Here is a 24,615-nt window from a genome sequence, read left to right as displayed (position 1 = left end):
TGATGAATTAAATGTTCTCAACATTGGAATTGTCTCAAACTTTCGAATTGAACCAGTTTGAACGTTCCAAGTTTAACCACTTCAACAATCAACGAGTTGGCGATAACCCAGCGTTTATCGGGCAGCTGAGTTCGGAACGTCATTAATAATGCCTCACGTCACGCATTCGCGCTGCGCCGAACTTCTTCGTCTCCAGACCACCAGTCGCCGCCGGCTGGCGACATGAATGCCGCCGCACGAACGCCAGACTTTCGCCGCTAGCCTCGAAAACAAAAACAATTGGCCACACAGTGACAACATATAATACAAACAATACTCAACATGTATCTTAGTATGCTGCAAAAGTTCTCGAGTCAGTTGGCCAACCGGCCATTAATTTAAACGTTAACAGCTGATGATGGAATACGTACTGGCCATTCGAAAGCCACGTTCGTCTCGCGCGAAACCGACCGTTATCGGCCTGTTCGTCACGTTGATTCCCAGTCATTGCCGATACCATCCGCGACTGAAATGGTTACATGCGTAAGCCCAGCGGTCACGCCAGCACCCGTGTTTACCTCATCATAAATAAAGCCGGTCGAAAGTTAAAGACAAAACCACCACCGTCCTCATGTCTTCAAATAAATTGTACGACTTCAGGTCGTCACCGGGCCGCAAAATTCCAGCTCAACAACCGGTTAAATCCAGAATTGCCAGTAACAGCATCATCATGAAAATACCACTCCGACATAACGTTCTTCTTCTGCAGTTCAGGCCGTCAGCGGTCAAAACATCGAGCCACGTTATGTTCACCCGCTGAAATGCCTCATCGGTCGGTTTACGCAAAGCAGAGAACTTCACCACCATCGTTCATTTGTACGGCGCGATAGCTGTTCCAAAATGTCGTGTTCCTCAAGAAGACGCGACGACCACAAACCTTCCCGATGCGTATCAACAATGCTGCCCACACCGACAACTATTCATGCCGTCAGGAACCAGACGCTCATGATGCTGGCCAATTTCCTGCCACGCCCATATGGAAATCACTTCGGTCGTTAGCCTACTGAACAAATACAAAGAGAACTACCGCAGAATATCATCACTCTTCCTTCTGAGGAACAAGGGCACGATACTTGTTCTCAAGCCAAGACAAGAGATAGCTATTGTTTAGTTTCTTTGTTATACGAGCCGCTGCATCTCGACATGAAGAACCGAGGAATGAAAAATTATTTCAAACACAAGAGGTGGCAGCGTCGACACCGTTCGTCGCAGGCCAAACTTCTGCCGGCATCATGCCGAAAGAAGGCCGTGGAGAGCTGTTGAGTATATTCAGGATAGCCCAGAAACCAACGTCGTGGTGACAGAAACCAGCCAGCCAGACAAAGCCGACGCATCTTTCACGCATATTGAGCACGATGCGTCGTCTCCACATGTTGCCGATTAACGGTTAATATCCGTGGTATTATATTACTGGACACACGATTAATATTTTATATTGTATTTATCAGTATTGACAGGATAGCCAGCTTTGTTTTTATTACCGGGGTAATATTCAGCAGGAGCGGTGAATTCAGATAGACTGAAGACAACAAAGCGATTGCGTCATTGTCGAAAACGACTTCCGGTCTGTTGTTCATTGAGCGAACATCTCAGGGTAAGGATGAATTTTACCAAGACAAAGTCATATTTATAAATGATAAAAACTGATCAGCAGTAATCGGTTAAATTATTTACACCGTATTGTAATGGTATCAGATCTTCGCCAGGCAACGGACGGTCCGGCCGTCGGGAAACTTCCATACCGCTGGGCTGCTGACAAACTTTCAAACCCACCAATGGGGCAGGAATCACAATACTATCGATCCACAAACAAGATGTGAAAATCCTGACTAATCTTAACAGTAATCCAGGAATTGTTACAACAGCCTACACCAAAGTTTCAAACCTTCACAGATATTTGGTAAATCAAGAATCAGTTTTATGAAAAAACCTGGATGAAACCAAGACTAATGAAGTGGTGTTGCCAGGATCGATCCTCGCCATACAGAAGCAGTGAGATGCCTGGAGAAGGAGCAACACAAAGCCCCAATGGCTGCTTCCGGGGATCACCTGGTCGCCAACCGGATTGGGTTCACCAGGATTAACCCCACCCAGCCGACTCAGTGGGATATCCCCGGGTTTCTGTTCCGCAGGATTAAAACAGCAGTGCGAAGTGATTCACGCTACCATAATTGATCAAAGACAATAGGTCAGTTCGTATCACCAACAGAGAGCATACCGACTACCGCGGACTAACAGGTCGCCAACTGCAGGGAGGGGAGGGCGGGCGGGCCAGACTTAAAATAGCGAGGGGACATCTTCGTCGGGTTTATCGTAGCATATCATCATGAAGATATTTGTAAAGCGTAGATTTTGATAACCTGGAACATGCAGTACTTACCTCTTTCGAGTTCTGTCGGCACACAACACTTTTTGTGTTGAAATAGATTCAATATCAAGAATGTTAAATAGTAATCTATTATATTCATTCATTATGCGTCAACATCTATATACCAGCAGCGAAAACATAAATATCTTCGTTTTTGCGTACCAATATCTTACGACCAGTACAGAACGTACTTGAAAATCTTTAATATACTGTTCATCACTTCCGAACGCTGATGTTGCGAAATGGTCGATATCAGAAACATTGCTGATTTAGTGCAGCCCTTCGACCATTGTAAATTTAGAGACGAGTTACTGGAATATTGATCGAGATCTGTTTCGAGCGGCAGGGGAAGTGGGCGAAGAGTCATGGTAACGAAAGGTGGGCGTTGTCAGGACAATCATACAGAGAAATAAACCGCAGGTGAGTAACACCGATAATATTTGTTGGCGTCAGCAATGAATTGGTATTGTTTCAACAGCCAATATTGAAGAGCGATTTGATTAAAGAACAGAACAGTGAGTTGTGCACCATTATAAAGATTGGATACGTAGTGACTTTGAGCACGATTACCAGTTACCATCACAAGACATGGCGGGGGATGAATGATGTTTGCCAGAGTTCAGATAGAGTTGAAAGGGTAGCTTCACGCCGTGGTCAGTTCGGAATAATACGTTGGCTAACATGCCGCAGTCGCGAAATTCGACGATCCGCTCTTCAAGTTGTGGCCATCAAGGAGATAAAGATGGTATCGATAGGTATTTTCTGTTCTTCCACTGACATCATCAGCCGCACGCATCTTCATTCTTCACGACTTATCAGTGAAACTTTACCTGGCCTGGGTTCCGAGAATATCATACAACATTTCAAAGCATATGAATACGGCCTTCGTTGAAGAACACTGAATCAGCGTATTGCCGCTGGGCGATGACAGTCGTTATCTGTTAGCCAGAACAAGGAGCATGAAGGTTCTTCAGTATTGAAACACCAGAAAATGAAATAACATAAATTTTCGTCCTTTTATAAGGCGAGCCAAAATTGTACCATGTTTCATTTGTTTTATGTCGAGACTAACATTGTATGTGATGTAATTGTTGTTGCTATGGAGACGAGACATTGTGTTACCTTGACATGAAAATGAGACAGTGTTGGGATGGATATGAAGTATTTTGATGAAACATTGTGTTTCCGCAGATATCAGTTATGTTGCCATGGAGACCAGTTATTGTGTTGCCATGGAGATGAGACATTCTCTTATCCCTGTCAGCTTTGGTTTTGTCCACCATTGTATGTGGGGCTTAGAACTGTGTATGAACAAATGAAGGTATTTGAGAAATATGAGATAGTTTGGCTAAGGTGCTTGTATTGAAAATGGAAGACATAGAGAACTGATGGATTCAGGATCACGCCTTAGCTGAAGCAGTTGTGTAGTCTGGCTGTATTTGTGTAGGTCTGTACTCGCGTGGCACAGCAGGCGGTCAGACAGCAGTGATGTAGTGACGTCAATATGTGGACACAGGTAGAATATGTGCCTATGACACCATCTTACAGGTTACACAAAAACAAATGTTTTCGCATAGACTTCCATAGTAAATATATTACACAATATCATTCAATCACAACTGTGACATGCTCCATCTGAATTGACATTTACTTACAATACTAGCTCAGGGAATAACTGATTTTTATTTAGTATAGTAGAACCTATAGTAGCCAATCTAGCTTATATAAAAGGACCGAAAAGAAAGGATTTTATGTTTGCTTCATTTATTTATTTCTGGTGATATTTCCAAATACTGAAGAGTGGTTTGATGCCAGACAACTCATCTTACCTTTACACAGTTACCTCCCTTGTTCTGGCTGGCAAAGATTGGTAAAGATCAACATTTTGACGATATCATCATTATCTTAGCAGCAATACTGCTTGATTCAGTACAATTTTATTTGGTGTTGGGGAAAGCAATGATAGGAAATGTTTCTTTCTTTTTCATTGAGAAACAGGGAGCAGATCTTCATGATTTCCAGTGTTTTGCTGTTCTTCAACAGAATTTTGAAATGATACATATGTAACAGAATGTTGTATGATGATTCTCCTGTTTTCAGGGAACCCCGGAAGATTGTATTAAAGAAAGGTTCCACTGGTCTCGGGTTCAACATCGTCGGTGGGGAGGATGGAGAAGGCATCTTCGTGTCGTTCATACTGGCTGGTGGTCCGGCTGATCTCAGTGGAGAACTTCGAAGAGGAGACCAGATACTGTCTGTGGGTGGAAAAGATGTAAGTACTAGATACTACTGGTAGTACAACATCCTTTATCTCTATGATGGGGGTAGCCTAGCAGGTAAGGTGTTGGATCATCTTGTGAAAGACCTGGGTTCTTTTTCCTTAATGGTTAAATTGTGTAAAGACATTTCTGGTGTCCCCACTTAGATGCTACAAAATATCTCCTTTGAATTTCTGGCATGGTAGCCTAGCGGTAACAGTATTGGCTCATTCCTCAGACTGTTACAATGTGTAAAGCAACTTAGCCGTGTCCTCGCTGGGATACAAATACATTATCTTTTTGAATTTCCGGTAAGGTAGCAAAGCACATACATTCACATCCCCACCATGATAAGAAAATACATATTTCATTTATGTTTGTGGTGGGGTGGCCTAACAGTTGAGGCGTTAACTCATTGCTCAAAAGTCCTGGGTTCAATTCCCCACATGGTTCAATCTTTCTGTTTCTGGAAGCCCAGTCTGGTCCAGTGATCCAAGAGTCCCTAATCTGCTTTTCAGTTTTTCATCCCATGACCATGATACAAAACTGTCATCAAATCCTTCTTTCAAATATTGTGTTTTAATGGACTGGATGGAAACAGAATCTTTTTCTACCAATTCATTGCTTGTTTTAATGCATCTTTAATGCAATTTAGAGTATTACTCACCTGCAATCAAGTTAACAGGTTCACCTTCCTATTGTATGATTGTCAAACACTGAGTACACCTGTACTGTTGTGACAACACCCACAAGGTCTCGGTACCACCCAGCTCTTCGCCCCCCTTCCCTACCCTTCAACTCACCCTTGGTGATCTGATTAATTGAAATACTCAAGATTGGTGATCTGACTAAATGACCAAGCAATCGAAGATTGGTCACAGTCGAACACAAACAATTCTTGGAACACTTTATATAACAAGTTTTCTGGATAACAACTCTTTAACACAAACAATTCAGGAACACTTGTTTTCATCAACAATATTTTTCACAATGTTGGTTTTGTCTGTTACATTTCATAAGCACTCCAAGCGTTCCAGGTGATGATTGAATATATCTTAAAGACACCAAGAAATTTGTTCTTAACATACTAGTCATCCTTTAAAGATGTGAAATTTTGCACACAAAAAAGCAAAATAACTACATGTTTTTTTCCTTATTTTTTGTGCATTAACAAATTTCATAAATGACGCTAACCAATATTTTCGATGGTTGATCGGTGGTAATGAACCAGTCATCAGTTATGAGATTTTAACCAATTCCCAACAACTCAGTTACTAGATTTATGTGCAATTATAGTGTATAAGTGTGTAACTGTAGTGAACATAAGTGTAGTCATAATATATACAAGTGTAAATATAGTTATATGAGTGTAGCTTTTGGGTATATAAGTGTAATTATAGTGTATATAGTGAATGAAATCTTTGAATAAGCTCAAATTTTCTTCTTTGTTGTAAACATGCGAATATCTTGTAAATGTTATTATAAGATCTAACAACACAAAAAGTGTTTGGTATTTGCAAAACAGGAACTGCAGTAATGAAAAGAAGGTAGAACTATTTATCTGCATGTTTCCCTACAGAAAAATTTGCGATCAATATTCACTTAAAGATCATTTCATGTTTTACAGTGAGGCTTCACAAACCAAATAAGATACATGTTTATTATGTTTTTACTGAGCCAAACTAATAAGAACTACTGACCAAAAACCCTGATGAATGACTGTGCCCCTCCCCCTCTCCTTCCGCCCTAGTCCTAGCCCCACCCCCACTCCCTCCTCCCCCTCCCCTACCTGATTGTGACCTATTGAGTCACGGTAATCCCATTGCTCTCTGTTAGCATTGTCCCGAACTGACCCTATTGTCTTTGATCAATTATAGTAGCGTAGATCACTTCACACTGCTGTTTAATCCCTGCCCAGACAAAGCAGGGATAATCCACTGAGTCAGCTGGAGTAGGGTTAATCCCTGAGTAGACTTAATCCAGTTATGTGACCAGGTGTCCCCAGGCTTAGCCATTGAGGCTTTGGCCATTGCTCCTTCTCCAGGCATCTCACTGCTTCTATATAGCACGAGATCAATCCTGGCAACACCACTTCATTAGTCTTACAGTTTCATCAGAGTTTCATAAAACTGATTCTTGATTTACCAAATATCTGTGAAAGGTTTGAAACTGGTGTAGACGCTGTTGTAACAATTCCTGGATTTACTGTTAAAATTAGTCTGGGATTTTTCACATCTTGTTTGTGTGGATCCGATAGTATTGTGATTCCTGCCCCAGTAGTGGAGTTTGAAAGTTTGTCAGCAGCCCAGCAGTATGAAGTGGTTCCAGTTGACTTGTGGACTTCGTCCCGTTGCCTATCAGGATCTGACCCGTACATGCAGTGTAATGTTTATGATTACTGCTTTAGTCAGTTTTTTATATGATTGTATCAGGGTTTATAGAAATATATGAGCTTTGTGTACAGGTACGAATTAGCCATGTTGATGATTCTTATCATATTTGAATCGCAAGGGGATTCTTAAACAGAAACATTCTAATGTAATCACTTGCCTTTACAAGGGGTAGATGCCGTTGTTCATATCCAAGTAAGTCAAAATGTTATGAAAATGACTAGACCCTCAGACTTATCCATGCTTACTAGAATTGGGTGGTCAGACTCACTGACTTTGTTGACACATGTCAACTTACCCCAGTTTTGATCACTGGATTGTCTGGTCCAGACTCACAGACCACCGCCATATAGCTGGAATATTGCTGAGTGTGGCGTAAAACAAGAAAACCAGCTAAAACAAAACTATCCCTGTGTACTGGTTAAATGTATGCCTCACAAATATTTCCTCATGCTGTCAAAATCCTGCCTGGTTCAAGCTAGATATATCCGTGAGTATTATTGACAATGTATGAACATGCCACATGTTTCTGAACTAGAAGAGAAAGTTAATTGTGTCGTTGATGTTGCAGATGAAGCATGTGGAGTTGTTGCATGCGACACATGAAGATGCAGCAGCTGCACTCAAAGGCGCTGGCGATACTGTGGAAATAGTTGCTCAATATAAACCAGAAGGTACGTCAGCTTGTCAACAACACTTGACCTGGGTGGCTGGGTAGAGATAGGTTTCCTGTTTCCTACGCATGTCACAGAAGAGGATCTTGCTGCCATTTTACAAAACAACCTGAAGATGTTAACACCCATATCATAGACTGCTGACAGTCACAGCTCCACAACAGCACAAAGATCAGGGTGGGTGGGGTTAAGGAGCTGGCCATATCCAAAACTTTGACTTGTGTAAAGATACAGGTTCATATTACGTTGCGTGTTGCATGAGGCTACTACAGGGATGGGTAGCCTGATTCGCTCACTTGGTAAAAGTATGTCACAGTATCCTTTGCTCAGTTACATGGGTGGCAAACTCACAAATTGCTCCTACCACTTTCAGATATATATTTTATCTCTCCACAAATCTGATACAGAGATGCCATATTAGTAGTTTCAGTGGCCTCGATAAATGTCACCAACCTTAGAAGTTTAGCCTCTGACAAGCAGGCAATTGTATATCATTTGCCCTGCTCTCTCACCCTCTTAATGTGAATGTTTAAATAATTTTTCAAATCTCCTCAGTTCCCGTTCTTTGATCATGCAGTAAAGACCATGCTTAATGTGGGAGTTATTTTTTAGCAGTAGTGTATCAGCTTTCACTTAGGTAATGGCACAGTCATTGATATCTCTTCAAAGAAGGCTATAAATTATGCATATCTCTTGCAGTTAATTACAGATATTAGGATCTTGGCAGGGATAAATTGGAACCTTCCGTCTCTAACTGAATTAGATCAAAGGCAACAATAAAAGAAATTATGACATGTATCCACGTAAGGAAGGAAGGAGTGAGTCTGATATTGAATCTCTGGTCGTTCCTTCTTTGCCCAGTTACATAATGGTATTTGTCAGTGTAGGACCAACTGACGAAAGAGTGTGGTTCCACTATAAAAAGACATGTAAGGAAGAAGTGTATTATCATAAGCGGCGAATCTCAAGTCCTGGTTCCTGGTAGAGCTTTGTAATAGATAGATTGTCAGTGTAGGTCTCTGACGGGCATTTAGAAGTGATACACATAAGGAAGAGAGTTTTATGGATGTCCACGTCTTTATTGTAAGGAACACAACATTTTGGAGTATATCCTTACTCCTTCATCAGGTGAAATGGATGAAGGAGTAAGGATATACTCTGAAACGTTGTGTTCTTCATAACAATGAAGCTGACATCATAACAGTCTCTTCCTTAGCTTTGCATGTGTCTGATAGAGAGCGTTATTTCAGAATACAACCGATTTGAAGCGAAGATTCAAGACCTGCGAGAACAGATGATGAACACGAGCACTGGCAGCCTGAGGACCACACAGAAGAAGACATTATATGTCAGGTGGGTTGTAGGTGGCACATATGGTGGTCTGGTGCAACAGGTCTAGGTTCTAACCCAGTTTGATTTAAAAACATCAACAGATAGGTTGCAGATTGCATGGGGTGACTTTGTACCATGACCCTAGGGTCACAGCTAGTTTATTTGGAAGACATGTAAGTTGAGTGAGTGAGTTTTTTACGTCTCTTTTAGCAATATTCCAGCTATATCATGACGGGGGACACCAGAATGGGCTTTACACATTGTATCCATGTGGGGAAACAAACCTGGGTCTTTAGCGTGACAAGCGAACACTTTAACCACTAGGCTACCCCACATGTAAGGCCAACTGTAGGAGGCACAGTTCTGGGTTCAGTCCTTGTTTGTTGTATGTAGCCCTTTGTAGGGTCATAGTCAAATAATGACTAGAATATTTTTGTGACAGAAGACCATGTTGATGCTTAATGCTTTTCGTTGGTTTTCCTTGGACTATGGTGGAAAACGAAGATGAAACTCAGATGTAGATATGAAACAGTTGGGTAGCCCAGTGGTAAAAAACGTTCACTCACTCATCAAACATGTTATGTAAATTCAGGTAAATTTGATTTAAAATTACGAAAGGAACATTCTAAATTAATGGCCAGTTTGTGTCGTTGTAGTAATCAAGGGGAGATAACTTGCAACGTCTCATTGATGCTTTGAAAGGTATTTAAGAACCAGCCACATGGTAGGTGTGTTTAGTGTATATGATTGTCACTGTGTTAGTAATTCTGTTTTTGTTGTTTTCAGAGCATTATTTGACTATGACCCTACAAAGGACAGCGGCTTACCGAGCAAGGGTCTGGCATTCCGTTACGGCGACATTCTCCATGTCACCAACGCCAGCGACGATGAATGGTGGCAGGCAAGGCGGATCACCCCTGAGGGGGATGAAGAAGGGATGGGCATCATTCCCAGCAAACGCAGGTACGTGGCTGTGTACTCTCCTCAGGGAGCTGAGGTAATAATGCTTGTAACATTCCAGAATATGCTTGATAAATATAGGTTGTCTGTATGTCAAAAAACTGAATAGCATGTTATATTTACTTGATTATTCCAACCATTCTTTTAAGTGGATATATAAACTTGGAACTAAAATTCAAACTGAAGTTCAAAATTCTATTAAGAAAGTTTGAGATAATGAAATTCCAAGTATGTTGGGGTATTTCGAATTCATGTAATGTCGATAGAGAGTGATCCTATATTCCTTGTGACTATTTCAGAGTTGAAAGGAAAGAAAAGGCCAGGTTAAAAAATGTGAAGTTTACAGGCAAGAGTTCCAGCAACAATGATCGGATCAATGTAAGTATTTTCAATGCGTATACATCTCTGATAGGAAAATATTCACACCATGAACTAGTTGGCTGCATCAGCACACATTACTCAAGTAGGGCACCTGCTATAATCGGTGATACATCATAAATCCTTCACTTCCTTTTGTGTTCAGATTTTAAAGAACTTTCTAAATATATTTCCCTTCATAAAAATATGACATTGGAGGCTTTGTAACTAAAATTCTAATTTATTTATTAAATATTTATATATATTTTTTCAGCAATCAGCAGCAGCCAATGACAGGAAAAAGAAGAATTTCTCCTTCTCTAGAAAGTTTCCTTTCATGAAGAGCAAAGACCACAGTGGTTCGGAGGACATCAGCGCTGACGAACGTATGTACATTTTACCGAGGTCGCAGTAAAACCTGTTCTGATTGGCTGCTGACTCAGTTGTTCCGCTATTGTAGCAAAATGAAACTAGTCCAGCTGTCCAGCAATCTAACAATAACAACACTGTCTGAAAATATATTGTTTTATAAATATGCAGCAATATTATATATATATATTATATCTACCGTGATATTTAGATTTTTCTTGTAGTAATGACGAGACTGTCAGGTATGAAATGTAACATGTTATATTTGGTATTTTACTTTCTCAGTGTGATAAATGATTAATATATTAATTCAGGATTATACTTTTATCAGTGAAACTGGTGTTTATAGAAGGGCACTAACTGTTTGAAGTGTTCATGCTTTCCTGAATGTTATTCAATGTTGTTTGATTTGTCTTTTAATGCTTCCCAGAAGGTAATGTTTCCATCAGCTTTTGTAGCTTGCTACAGTTCTCTACATGTTGTTCAGCAAACATAAGAAAAGACAAATAATTAGAATGATTTTATTACCAAGGGACAGAAATGCGGGACAAATGTCATACAATCAAAGTTACTGGATTTGATTATTACAGCTGTACAGTTAAGGGGAGATAATCAACGTAGTCAGATTGAAGTGAGCAAATGATTACAATCGCCACTGATAATATTCACCATGTGAATATGCCAGACCAAAATTAGTTGACTTATTTCAACACTTAATATTTATTAATTCGTTAAATAATAATATAAAATTTTTTATGAAATAGGCTAGTTGGTAATTTGCTTGTCATTTGCTTGTGAGTACATTTGCCACATGGGTGCAGCACCCTTGCTGTGATGTGGCTGGCATATTGCTTGACAGTGGCAGAACTATTCCCACCCACTAAACCGAAAATTCTTGAATGCCAGTTACTGAAAGTGATTACTAATAGTGCTTCTTGTGTTTTGATCTCCAGAGGGTATGACAGCAGTGGAAGGTTACTATCATTTGTCTTTATTGCTCAGAGCTTCTGTCGTAGATGTAGTCCATGTTGTCCTAGAATATACCTGCTTTGTATATTGTGTCATAGGGCATTATGCAGGGCATTTCGCGACTCTCATCAGCAGAAATTAATGCAGGGTGCGGTGAAAACAGAATGAAGCAACTTCAGACTCAATCTTTTTAAATCAATTTTAAAAATTTGACCATGTTATAAAAAACTTTGACAATTTGTTTGGTTTGTTTTATACTTTTACTTCTTTATTTTTACAAAATATTTGAAGTAAGGGAAACTGTAATTGTACAGAGAGGCTTGATTTCACAAACTTTGTCAACTTTATCCTGATATATATGTTGAATTTCACATCAGACTGAAAGGCTATTCCTAAACAACAGTCAATGAAGTGTAAGCGTGGTGATCGCGATGCCCCTATCATGTTGCAGGAACTAAGAAAATCAAGTACCAGTACTAATTAACCTCTAAAAGCTATTAGATATTTTTGCATTTATTTTATTGATCCAACTAAAATTTGCATGAAATATAATGTAGTGAAGCAACTTGAGAAGAATGACAGCATTAATTGTTTTTTTAATAGTTAGATGTTAGATGTAGTTTGTGGTGAACAGTAGCTAGATATTTAAAAGAGGAAATAATAATTGACTTCTTTTTGAGTTTATGGTAAATATATTAAATGATATATATTAACTTGTAATACATGCTACTGATACTATGATAATACTGTGTAATAATACTGTACAATGTTGTGCTACCCCCGTCTGTCTGTACTAACAATTCCCATTTACTTGTTGCTCTCTGCTTCACAGAAGGTAACTTGTGTTTAATACCTCATTTATGAGGGTTTGCTTCTGTAGATGTAGCCATTTTGTTTTAGATAGTCGTGGTGCTGGTATATATTTAGTTTCAGATTTGAGGATATGACTTTGGAGATTTTTTTAAAACTAAATCCAAAACTCAATTCATTTCAGTTATAATATCTTCAACATCAGATTTGATAAACGCCAAAGTAATGTTGTTAAGAGCAGATGTTCATATCCTCAAAAGATTCCTGTGTATGCTTTTGCTGTGAAATCAAAAATAAGCTTCTTATTGAAGCAGCTCTAGCATTATTAATGGTTCAGGGAGGTTTGTCCAGCAAAGTGTTGTGGAAATGTTAACAGTGTGATCAAATAATTAATTTTTATTTGACATGTCTGTTTATTAAGGAGATGTGTTGCAATGGGACTTTTCATGTTGCCTTGTGTCCGGTACTGAATATTTAATTTAAATATGTTTAATTGTTTGAAGGGTGACAGTTTGCTTTGAATGTCAAAAAGAATTGACTTTTTTTGCCAATATGTTAATCTTTACTTTTCATGTTGTGCCATCCTAGTTAATCATCAATGCCACCCCGACTGAAGGATGGTGACATACATGGTGGTTGATACAGTGTCATATAGCATTAGTTGTGAGGAATATAGTATCAAATGTCACATATATATGTTATATGTCTTGTCTGCTTCTCTCCTATAAAATCATAAAAACAATAGTAATAACAATTATAATAAAAGTGAAAGTTACAAATTTATTATTCAGGAATAGTTCATTACATTAGGATAATAATGACTGGGTTTTTGAGAGAATCAGGGCAGAAAATGCTCTTCATGTTAAAAACATCCAGGTGTGTTTCCATCATGTTTTAAAGCATTAAAAGCCTTGTTTGCTGCCCCTGCCATGATACATTTGAAATATTAATGAGCATCATAAGGGGTTGACCATTAAATATTCTGGTTACATCTGTTTTTAGACCAATATGTTTTCTGAAACTGCTAGTGGTTTATGTGTTCGCTTATCTGGCTCAAGACATGGGTTTTATTCTCAAGATGGCGAAAACTTTAGTGAAACTGTTCAAAGATTTCCAGGAATCTTTCAAATTATTAGACAACACCAGAATATGAAATGGTTGTTCCCTAAGTAAAGGGTTGATCTCATCAGTTCACCTATCACACATGTGTTCCCTGATGCAGTGTGTTCTAGGTTGAAGTGGTACTTACACCGTAGATAGAGATCCTACGGCTTCCATTGCCTCCTATCATATTCCCCTGCAGACTGTCTCAAACATTGCATTTGTTATTTCAAAGTAAGCTTTCCATTTAGACTAACCACCATAACAACACATACATTTAAAAATAATGCCCATTATGTAGGTTGTATTTTGCCCATTGTGTAGGTTGTATTTTGCCCATTATGTAGGTTGTATTTTGCCCATTGTGTAGGTTGTATTTTGACCATTATGTAGGTTGTATTTTGCCCATTATGTAGGTTGTATTTTGCCCATTATGTAGGTTGTATTTTGCCCATTGTGTAGGTTGTATTTTGACCATTATGTAGGTTGTATTTTGCCCATTATGTAGGTTGTATTTTGCCCATTATGTAGGTTGTATTTTGCCCATTGTGTAGGTTGTATTTTGACCATTATGTAGGTTGTATTTTGACCATTATGTAGGTTGTATTTTGCCCATTGTGTAGGTTGTATTTTGACCATTATGTAGGTTGTATTTTGACCATTATGTAGGTTGTATTTTGCCCATTGTGTAGGTTGTATTTTGCCCATTATGTAGGTTGTATTTTGCCCATTATGTAGGTTGTATTTTGCCCATTGTGTAGGTTGTATTTTGACCATTATGTAGGTTGTATTTTGCCCATTATGTAGGTTGTATTTTGCCCATTATGTAGGTTGTATTTTGCCCATTGTGTAGGTTGTATTTTGCCCATTGTGTAGGTTGTATTTTGACCATTATGTAGGTTGTATTTTGCCCATTATGTAGGTTGTATTTTGCCCATTATGTAGGTTGTATTTTGAATATATGTAGATTTTATTCTGGAAAAAATCTGTCTGGCATCTTTTATTCTTGATTTATTAGCATTAAATTCATTTTAAGAGATTATTTGAACACTTACTTTGAAATATCACAAAGAGTTTTGAGACAGTCCCTTCCACCTATCATGTATGTTGTGTACTTCATGGCATGTTCGTTTTCCCCACAGGAAGCGTAGCAAGTGACAATGACACTAGTTATCGTAAGTAAAGCTTCAGCGACCTTCAACCAAGGGGGATAACTCTAACCCACTACCTTCATGTTGAAGATACTGCATCTCCTTGAATCTAATGTGGAATGCAGACTTGCATGGCTGCGCTAACCAGATTGTTCTATGATAATACACATTCTTGCTACAGCCTGCTTCACATCTCTTCTTCTTGAAAACCTGGTGTTGATGCAGTGAACTCTTCCACACTGTTTCAGCTCCATCTTTACAATACTGTTGGGAATCAGTGTGGATTTTCTGATAACTGTCAACTTTGTTATTCGCGCTGATCCCTAACAACTTTTGAGTAATATGTTATTTTTCAACTCACTTCCAAATGTTCATCTTTTTTTACCTTGTGTAATTTAAGATGGATTTACATTGTCTGCCTTTGCTAAACTTCCATCATTCCGAGTCAATCCTTGATAGAGCCATTGTCTGTCCACCTCTTTATAACTCCATCAATTCACTCCCTATATAGACCTGTGAAGGTCTGTGTTAGAATTGATCTTCAGTAACCCATGCTTGTCATAAGAGGCGACTAACGGGATCGGGTGGTCAGGCTCGCTGGCTTGATTGACACATGTCATCAGTTCCCAATTGCGCATATCGATGCTCATGCTGTTGATCACTGGATTGTCTGGTCCAGACTCGATTATTTACATACCGCTGCATATAGCTGGAATATTGCTGAGTGTGGCGTAAAACTAAACTCACTCATTCACTCCCTATATAACACATCAGTCAATCCACCCCTAGATGACCCTTCAGTCCACCGTGAACTAACACTCATTAGTCAATCCACCCCTATATTACCCATCAGTCTATCCAACCCCCATATAATATCCATCAGTCAATCCACCCCTTTATAACCACCATCAATCCACCCCAAAATAACACCCATCAGTCAATCCACCCCTAAAAGACAAATCAGTCAATCCACCCCCAGTCAGTCCACCCGTATAAAACCTCCATTAGTCAGGGAAGACCTCCATCCACCTGTTATCACGCTGGGGAAGACCTCCATCCACCTGTTATCATTCTGGGGAAGACCTCCATTAATCTGTTATCACGCTGAGGGAGACCTCCATACATCTGTTATCATGCTGGGGAAGACCTCCATTAATCTGTTATCATGCTGGGGAAGACCTCCATCCACCTGTTATCATGCTGGGGAAGACCTCCATTAATCTGTTATCACGCTAGGGGAGACCTCCATACATCTGTTATCATGCTGGGGAAGACCTCCATCCACCTGTTATCACGCTGAGGGAGACCTCCATACATCTGTTATCATGCTAGAGAAGACCTCCATCCACCTGTTATCATGCTGGGGAAGACCTCCATTAATCTGTTATCATGCTGGGGGAGACCTCCATCCACCTGTTATCATGCTGGGGAAGACCTCCATACATCTGTTATCATGCTGGGGGAGACCTCCATACATCTGTTATCACGCCATGTAGCAAGGATGTGTATTGTACAATGACCTGCTGAAGCTTTGCCTTGCAACACAGTAGCTAGTCTCACCACCATTCTATGAGAATTGTATGTGACAACCACTCCTTAATCCTTAACACTTCCTCTTTAACACAGCATATCTGCATGTCTTTAAACTCCATTCTCTTCCTATTCTTACTAACATATTGATGAGACAAGCTTTTGTTTCTTTCATTACATCATCTAACTTACCTATAACCTGTTCAAGATGTCATCAAATATGTTGGAAATAGTTTTTCAGTTTTCTTCTTTCAAGTTTCGAATCACCCTTCTATATTTCCAGTCTGCTGTAAGATGTGAAAACATCACCATGATGACCTCCTCTTGTTACATGTAACCCAGCTTCAGAATGTAACCATTTTCCATCTGCTAAAGAAATATATTTATGTTGCAATTCCTGCCATAAGTTTTACTTTTATCACTATTCTCATCTCATTGTATTCCTCATCATCGGGTGGCCCAGCGGCCCATTCCACAGCAAGATACTCAGGTTTGCCAGGATCTCTGGGTTCAAATCCCAAATTCACCCTATGGTAGCAAGTCAGGCCGTTTCATCGTTAACGTCAGTGTGGTCAGGAACAGACACCACATGACTGAAATAGAGTTATAGGTGTCTGGACCAGCCAGTGGTATGATTACATGTAGTCAGGTGGCCACGTACCAAGGTACAATCTGTCCCTCCTTTCCAAGCCAGTGCTGCTACTAATGATGATGATGATGATGTTGCAGGTGGAGACGAACCTATTCTGTCCTATGAAGCAGTGCTTCAGCAGGAGTGTAAGTAGAAACACCCAAACCATTCATTACAATCTGGAGGCTTGCAAATGATATTTTTTATTCTATTACCCTGATCTGCCCTGTCTTAGAATGGAAACTCATTCTAGCTATTGTGATGTATTGTTAAGGACATACAAATTTACTGTATGTGTTAGTTGGTTTGTAAGAAACTTAGAAAGTACTGGTATTCTTAATGTTCACCAACTTCTAAAATGCCAATTAAACAGTTGGTTGTTTCTTTTTTTCTTTTTTTTTGGGGGGGGGGTATTTTTGTTTGTTTTGGGTTTTTGGGGGAGTGTTGTTGTTTTTGGGGGGTGTTGTTTTTTCTTTCTTTCTTTTCTTTTTGCAAATCTCAACAGTAAAAAATATAAAACAAATATATAAAACTAAAATCTCTTAGCAGAATATATACATGCTGCACTCGGTGCAAAAATGCTAATTTGTCAATCTCAGCAGGTACAGGGTGGGCAGGATGTGGTAGCGGTATAACGTTCATGTCATTTCGGTGTTACTGTAATCTTTAGTTACCAATTTAACAAAAATGCTACTTCGTTAAATCTCAGCATGTACACTGACAGGGATACAAAGGTAACGATGGACACAGCATGGTTTTAGTAGAGGTGTCATCGTCCCTAAGATCTATAGTTACCACCAACAGGGGGAGGTAATCATGTGTGTGATATGATTGTTTCAGTGCGGTACACACGGCCTGTGATTATCCTGGGGCCTCTCAAGGACAGGATAAATGATGACCTCATCTCAGAATTCCCAGACAAATTCGGCAGCTGTGTGCCTCGTGAGTCTCAAAAACTGTTGAATATAAAAAATATAATCCAGAAGTGATAGCACCAAGAAAACTTCACCTTATTTTATTAAAATACATACTTCCTTAGAACATTTTATTCAGTGTGTCCTGTGGACTGAATCGTGCCTCTTGTTCCTTCAGACACAACGCTGGTTTTAGCTTAATTTGAGACTTTTATAAAGCTTGGCTGCAGGATGCCCGAGATTACCATTTTGTCAGTATGACGTGGGCCTCTTGTTCCTTCAACAGATGGAGAAAGACATTCAGAACCATCTATTTATAGAAGCTGGTGTTTATAACGACAACTTGTATGGAACAAGTGTGGCCTCAGTGAAAGAAGTTGCGGAAAATGTAAGTGTAGATCTTAGATGGAGGTCACAATGGCCAGACTGTTGTTTATTACAGCTAACAGTAAACATGTCAACTCCCTGTCACATCTAATGGTCATCTAATTCTGTGTTTGTTTGCCCAGCCACAGTGTTTACCATCTGTAACATCCTCTCTTATCATCCTGATGGAAAATATTTGTTTATTTCTCCCTGACTGCAAATATGTTTACCTCCCTTTGACAGTAAATGTTTTGTTATTTATTCACTAATAATACATATGCCCCAGGGACATTAGATGTTTAAACCTCTGTTTTGTAACAATGTTACCCACTATAAGTTAATACATTGTTCCATTAACCACTGAAAGTAAAATACATTGTTTCCTTACCCACTTACAGTAAATATATTTATCTCAGTGACACTTTGTGTATCACGCCTGTACATATGTGTGGCAGTAAATATATTTATCTCAGTGACACTTTGTGTATCATGCCTGTACATGTGTGTGACAGTAAATATGTTTATCTCAGTGACACTTTGTGTATCACGCCTGTACATGTGTGTGACAGTAAATATATTTATTTCAGTGACACTTTGTGTATCATGCCTGTACATGTGTGTGACAGTAAATATGTTTATCTCAGTAACACTTTGTGTATCACGCCTGTACATATGTGTGACAGTAAATATGTTTGTATGTTTCCAAGCAGAAGAAGCACTGCATCTTGGACGTGAGCGGCAACGCCATTAAGCGACTGCAGGTCGCAGGTCTCTACCCCATCGCCATCTTCATCAAACCCAAGTCCATCGACTCCATCATGTAAGGCCAAGAAAATAGGCTGACACTGTATACAAAATCTAGCGGTGTTGTCCTCATGGGTTCATTTTTAATCCAAACAACAGATACAGTTCATTATGTATTCAAAATGATTTCATATTGGCAGTGTTCACGAATAGCGTCTGACCCTCTGACAAATCCGGCAGATCCGCCAATGGTCCAATAGAAGTCTACAACCCGCCTGTCTGACTGTATATTTCACAATGACTTTGACTGAAGTTGTTATATGGGAAATGTGACACCTGTTTGCTGTTTATAAATCTTATGTTTGTTTATAATTTCAGTGCCAATTATAAGAAATGCTAAATCTGAAATGTGTGTTTATTCTATGGGTCCTGTGAATTTTCAATGGGTCAGACAGACATCTGAAACTTACAGGACCCAATGTCCTGTTCCTTTGAAACGCGATTCGTGAACACTGAATTGGCCGCACAAAAAGTTTCCAAATCAGATTCCAGGTCCGTGGTAATGTTCATGTAAAATTCAATGATAAAACTGGTCATGTCATCCCCGATCGATGCTCATGATGTCAATCACTGGACTGACTCAAGTATATAAAGATCAACCAAGGCTACCAAGATACATATATGTCAGTCACAGGATGGTCTGGCACAGACTTGATTACAGGCTGTTGTCATTATCAGAGTATGGTATGTACAAAGTATGAACATCATGTGAACGTGACATCTGATTGTGTCGACAGGGAGATGAACAAGAGAATCACAGATGAGCAGGCACGGAAGACCTACGAGCGGGCCTTGAAACTGGAGCAGGAGTTTGGGGAGTATTTCACAGGTAAGTGGAACAGAATCTGTTTGGGAGTATTGAAAGGAACAGCCGCAGTGTCTTTGGTTGTAACAATGCTACCAGTGAACTGACTGACTGAGTTTTGTTTTACGTCACTTTTAGCAATTTTCCAGCAATATCACGGCGGAGGACACCAGAAATGGGCTTAACACATCGTGCCCATGTGGGGAATCGAACCCGGGTCTTCAGCGTGACGAGCCAACGCTTTAACCACTAGGCTACCCCACCACCCCTCTACCAGTGAAGGTCCGGGTTAGAATTGGTCTTCAGCAACCCATGCTTGTCGTAAGAGGCGACTAACAGGATCGGGTGGTCAGACTCGCTGACTTAGTTGACACATGTCATCGTATCCCAATTGCGTATATCGATGCACATGCTATCAATCATTGGATTGTGTGGTCCAGACTCACTGTAACAATAGGTCTCTGGAACTGGATGAGACTTGTGGCAATAGATGCTGTGAGATTGCCTCATCCCCATCATGCAGAGTCGACAGAAGTTACAAATATTTGTGCCTTGTTATTGTAACTCACTTCAGACAAGAGAACAAGATATTTATCATCTATAAAGTGGTCCAAGTTTTATAATTGTTCAGCAGTACTAACCAATGTCTTCGTGAAGTTCAGCCACTACTTCAGTAGCAGAGAGTTTAGTGATGTTATTTGATTGTGACATCATGCTGACAAATGATGTCACAATGGTCTGAAAAGGATGTTGATACTATTTTATATTCCCCGGGTCACAATGGTCTGAAAAGGATGTTGATACTATTTTATATTCCCCGGGAAGCCAATTTTGTGTGATATGTTCAAATGTCCCATCGGGTAACAGATTTTTTAGATGTAAATCCAATGGGTAAGAATTGAGAAACTAGACAGTACCTTAAAACAACTTTCTTTGAAGGTATGTTTTAGGTAGGAAAACAGCAAGTGACCAATAGCAATGGGAGACTTCATATTTTTCGCTTTTGCTTACTAAGGGTTATCTGCCAATAACTATATGAGTAGAGAAAAATCTAATGGTATGGTATAATATATTTCAAGAACCCCAAATTTGAAATGTTTGTCTGTGAAGGCGTGTGCCCTTTCCAAACTGTTGGTTCTGATTTGAATATGTTGATTGCTAATTCTGTGATGTCTGTTTCAGCTGTTGTCCAGGGTGACACTGCAGATGAGATCTATGCAAAAGTGAAAGAGGTTATTCGAGACCAGTCAGGACCAACAATCTGGGTTCCAGCCAAAGACAAACTCTGAACTCTTACGTCTTAGAGGAAATAAACTCATAACTTCCGGTCATGTGATAGTCATGTGACAGTCATGTGACTCATAGATGATGCTCAGGCTGTACATTATCTCTTTGTCGGAGACTTTGTGATACTGTAGGAATGATGGGATACTGTTGCTACGACGACCGGACCTGTTGCTATGGTGATCTCAAGATTCTCCTCTGCAGATCTGATCGTGGCTTTCAACATTCACCATACGACCTTGACCTTGACTCAAGCTCTTCCGGATGCTGCTCACCCGTGTATGGTTGGAATCGGAAGATCAGCCGTACACTTTTGCTACTACTTTCAGTTCCCGAGTACTCAAGGCCTTTCCAGGTGTACACTTACAATAACTTGATGGTTGACAGGCCACGTCAGAAAGGTCAAGTGCTGGTAAAGAAGTAAAACTACATGCAGGCTCAAGAGGTGACCTGCAGACACCATGTTTGTGTACAAGTGTATTACTACTTATTTAAGACTTGATTTAGTTGCTATTGACTGTCGGAGCAAGGTATAGCAAGTATAAGCTACGAGCCCATCACATGATTACACGGCTGTGAAAGTATGGAGCACCGTTCTCGCCAAATTATTTATTGATGAGCTGTTTCATCAAACTGCAGCCTGCACAAACAATACGATAAAATTCCATCTTTCATTGCGAGATCATTTAGAAAATCAAAACAAGCTGTCATAAAATGCTGGTGTATCATGCATAGTATTTTTAAAGTTTAAACAAGGTATTGTATTGTTTTGATGTACAAACCCTGAAACTGGGCCTATACTGCTGTGATTAAGGGATGTATGTAAAAATTGTCAATAACCGTTGCCATGGTAAGATGTTACTTTTGTGTATCCATGGCAACCACAAGTATTTCCATTTTTGTGATGCTCTGCAACTATGGTAGGTTTTAATCAAATGAGTGAGTGAATGGTTATGACAGAACTGTGTAACTTATTCTGCAAGTTGGCTTTTAGTTTCTGAATAGAATAATGCCTTTTCCTGTTGCCATGGTAATCAGTGATTGTCGTATGACTGCAGTTTATCATAACTAGTTGTTGAGCTTCATGCAGTCGTTACTTTTAGTAGACTTATGACCGTTCACTATCATGGCACATTTTTCAGAAGCATTGTATACTTTACATTAAGTTTTACCAGCTCCTTACACAGTCTAGCTTTCCACCATTGTCGGCAGCCCTCTGGTGGCATTGTTTTAGCTTTGTTATTTAAACACTAGTTTAGCGAGCTGTTTTTTGACTGTATCATTTTGATATATATATATTGCAATTTAAAGAACAGCGTATGTAGGCCTGTATAGATGTATCATGACCTTCACCTTGACCTGACCCTCTTGAAAATCACTGTCAGTGATTGGCGGAAATAAACCACTATTTATTCTGGTTTGACTACCTCTAGTTTTCTGTGTTATTTCCTGCATGCTGCTGATAGTTGTTGTGGTGGCAAGGCACATGGTTGCTAAGCAACAACTCCAAGGATTTGCTAGTACGTACGCCAAGAGCTTAGAGGATGTAAAATGATCCATTATTTAAGAAACCATGTCTGTGAGGACAGAGGAAATTGTTGATGTGTTTGTCGGCTAATTAGTGCTTTAAGTTATGTACATTTGTACAAAACAATTCCAGCAACAAAGTACCTATTGTTATGTAAAGTAATGGTTTGTTAAATTGTGCTATGTCAAGTTTCAACCGGTTGAAATTGTCCAGCCAGGTATGTGTCCAGATTTATAAGCCATTGTGTGTGCAAGGGATCTTAGTTATAAGAAGTTTCCCATAGTGGAACCAGACAACATCCCTCACTGTGTTACGTTCAGTGTGATTAATCGTATGAGGATACTAAACCATACATGAAAGTTCAATGGCAATAGAACAGCTATGGTAGAAGGTATCGGAATAATTGGTCCACTCTGTCATTACATAGCATCTCAGAGTCCTACAAACTTTGTTCCATGTATAAGAAGCAAGTGTATGTACAGGATATCAGCCGAGGTCGACAGCCTACAGTGTCATGTATGTCCTCAGTTTTTAGTGGTATGTATGTAAGTTTTCAAGAGGGTCGTCTCCCTTACCTGTAGTCAGCTTGTACATGTAGCTTTTTTCGCTACTTGTCTATATATGTCTACCGTACATCTCTCTTTGTCACTGGGAGGATTTTGCAGGAAAAGTAATTTCTGTCTTGCCCTTGTCTTGTTTGTTCTGGGAGTTTTTTGTCACAAAGAACTTCTGGCTTGGTTTTGGTTTTGCACCTGAAAGTTTTTCTTTCGGTTCTAGAACCAGTCATTATCACCAACCAAGATTACTTTTTCAGCAGATCTCCCAAAGGCATGTTATCATATCATTGATATCAAAGACCACACATCGATATTTGTTGTGTCATACAGTCACCACTCATAGTTCACCTCCGCCTATACACAGTGTAGCTCTCCATTGTGACACAAGGGTTGGACAATACGCAGGTTATATCATGACTTTGTATCTTCACTACACGTATGATGCATATATATATGAGGAGAGTTGATGCTATATGTCCATGGCACTTCTTGGTTTGGCATTATTAAAGATGGCACTGGAATTAAATTTGTACATAAAAAAATACGAAAATCATATTTGTTGATCTTTATAGATCTCATCAAGGCAATAAGTTTTTTGTACATTACGAAAGGTACAATGATGCAGGATAGTAATGTCCTTGCAACTTTCACAATTGCTGCTACTCGAATAGTAAGGATAGTCATAAACGTCGACACAGAATTGCCCAACCCTTGTCCAATTATCAAGAATTACTGAAGTGATACAGGGAAAACCTATATGTTATCTATAGAGATGTGAGTGAGGCTATTTATATCATAAATAGCAAATTTATTTATGTGAAATTGTATTTTAATTGATGACAATAATAATAATCATGGCAAAAACATGCGACGAAACTTGTAAATATTTGAAATTATCGCTTGGGAATATATCCATGCTAAAATGACATTGCTTAAAAGGAGGAAAATGATCACTCACATTTGTTCTATAGATACTTCAGATTAGGGAGTTTACAAATGTTTATTTTAGATGAGAAAAATATTTGCTACTAATTACTTTTTCTGATTTTGGAAATATATTACAACATAATTTAGTTGTTCTCATAAAAAATATCAGTGCTTTAAGTAAATCACAAGATTTTACCGCTGTAAAAACTGGATAAGTTTATCAGTAGCGTTAGTGTGTCTTGTTAGGCAGAAGAAACTAAAATGTGCAATTATGGCATTGTTCTTCACATTTGGGGCGAGTTATTGTACAGAAATAGAGCCCTGATTTGTCGAAGGAAGCTAGCATGTTGAACACTGTAAGTCTTTAGGTAAGTAGTACAGCTCCGTCCTCTATAGGATTGAGGTATGTCGTGTGGAAGATGTTAGCTGTACAAATCTGTTAACAAGGAGTGTAGGCATTCAAGAAAATAAACTGCCGATACTACACATTT

General features: G+C 39.3%; 1 protein-coding gene across 1 annotated transcript; it reads left to right on the top strand.

Moving 5' to 3' along the window:
- The first annotated feature begins 4,546 nt into the window (after positions 1 to 4,546).
- Positions 4,547 to 24,615, top strand: LOC124274697 (disks large homolog 2-like). Its single transcript, XM_046710059.1, is given in 14 exon segments — positions 4,547 to 4,679; positions 7,627 to 7,729; positions 8,980 to 9,082; positions 9,848 to 10,024; positions 10,321 to 10,399; positions 10,653 to 10,764; positions 14,770 to 14,802; positions 17,038 to 17,085; positions 17,780 to 17,881; positions 18,061 to 18,131; positions 18,134 to 18,241; positions 18,930 to 19,039; positions 19,761 to 19,852; positions 21,011 to 24,615. Coding segments are annotated over 13 exon segments (1,245 nt in total). The 5' UTR covers positions 4,547 to 4,679; the 3' UTR covers positions 21,118 to 24,615.

The sequence above is a fragment of the Haliotis rubra genome, unplaced genomic scaffold, assembly GCF_003918875.1.
Source record: "Haliotis rubra isolate DU_JTF1 unplaced genomic scaffold, ASM391887v1 Scf1930, whole genome shotgun sequence".
NCBI classification, from domain to species: Eukaryota; Metazoa; Mollusca; class Gastropoda; order Lepetellida; family Haliotidae; genus Haliotis; species Haliotis rubra.
Note: the sequence above shows the minus strand (reverse complement) of the source record. Positions and strands in the feature narration are given on the sequence as shown.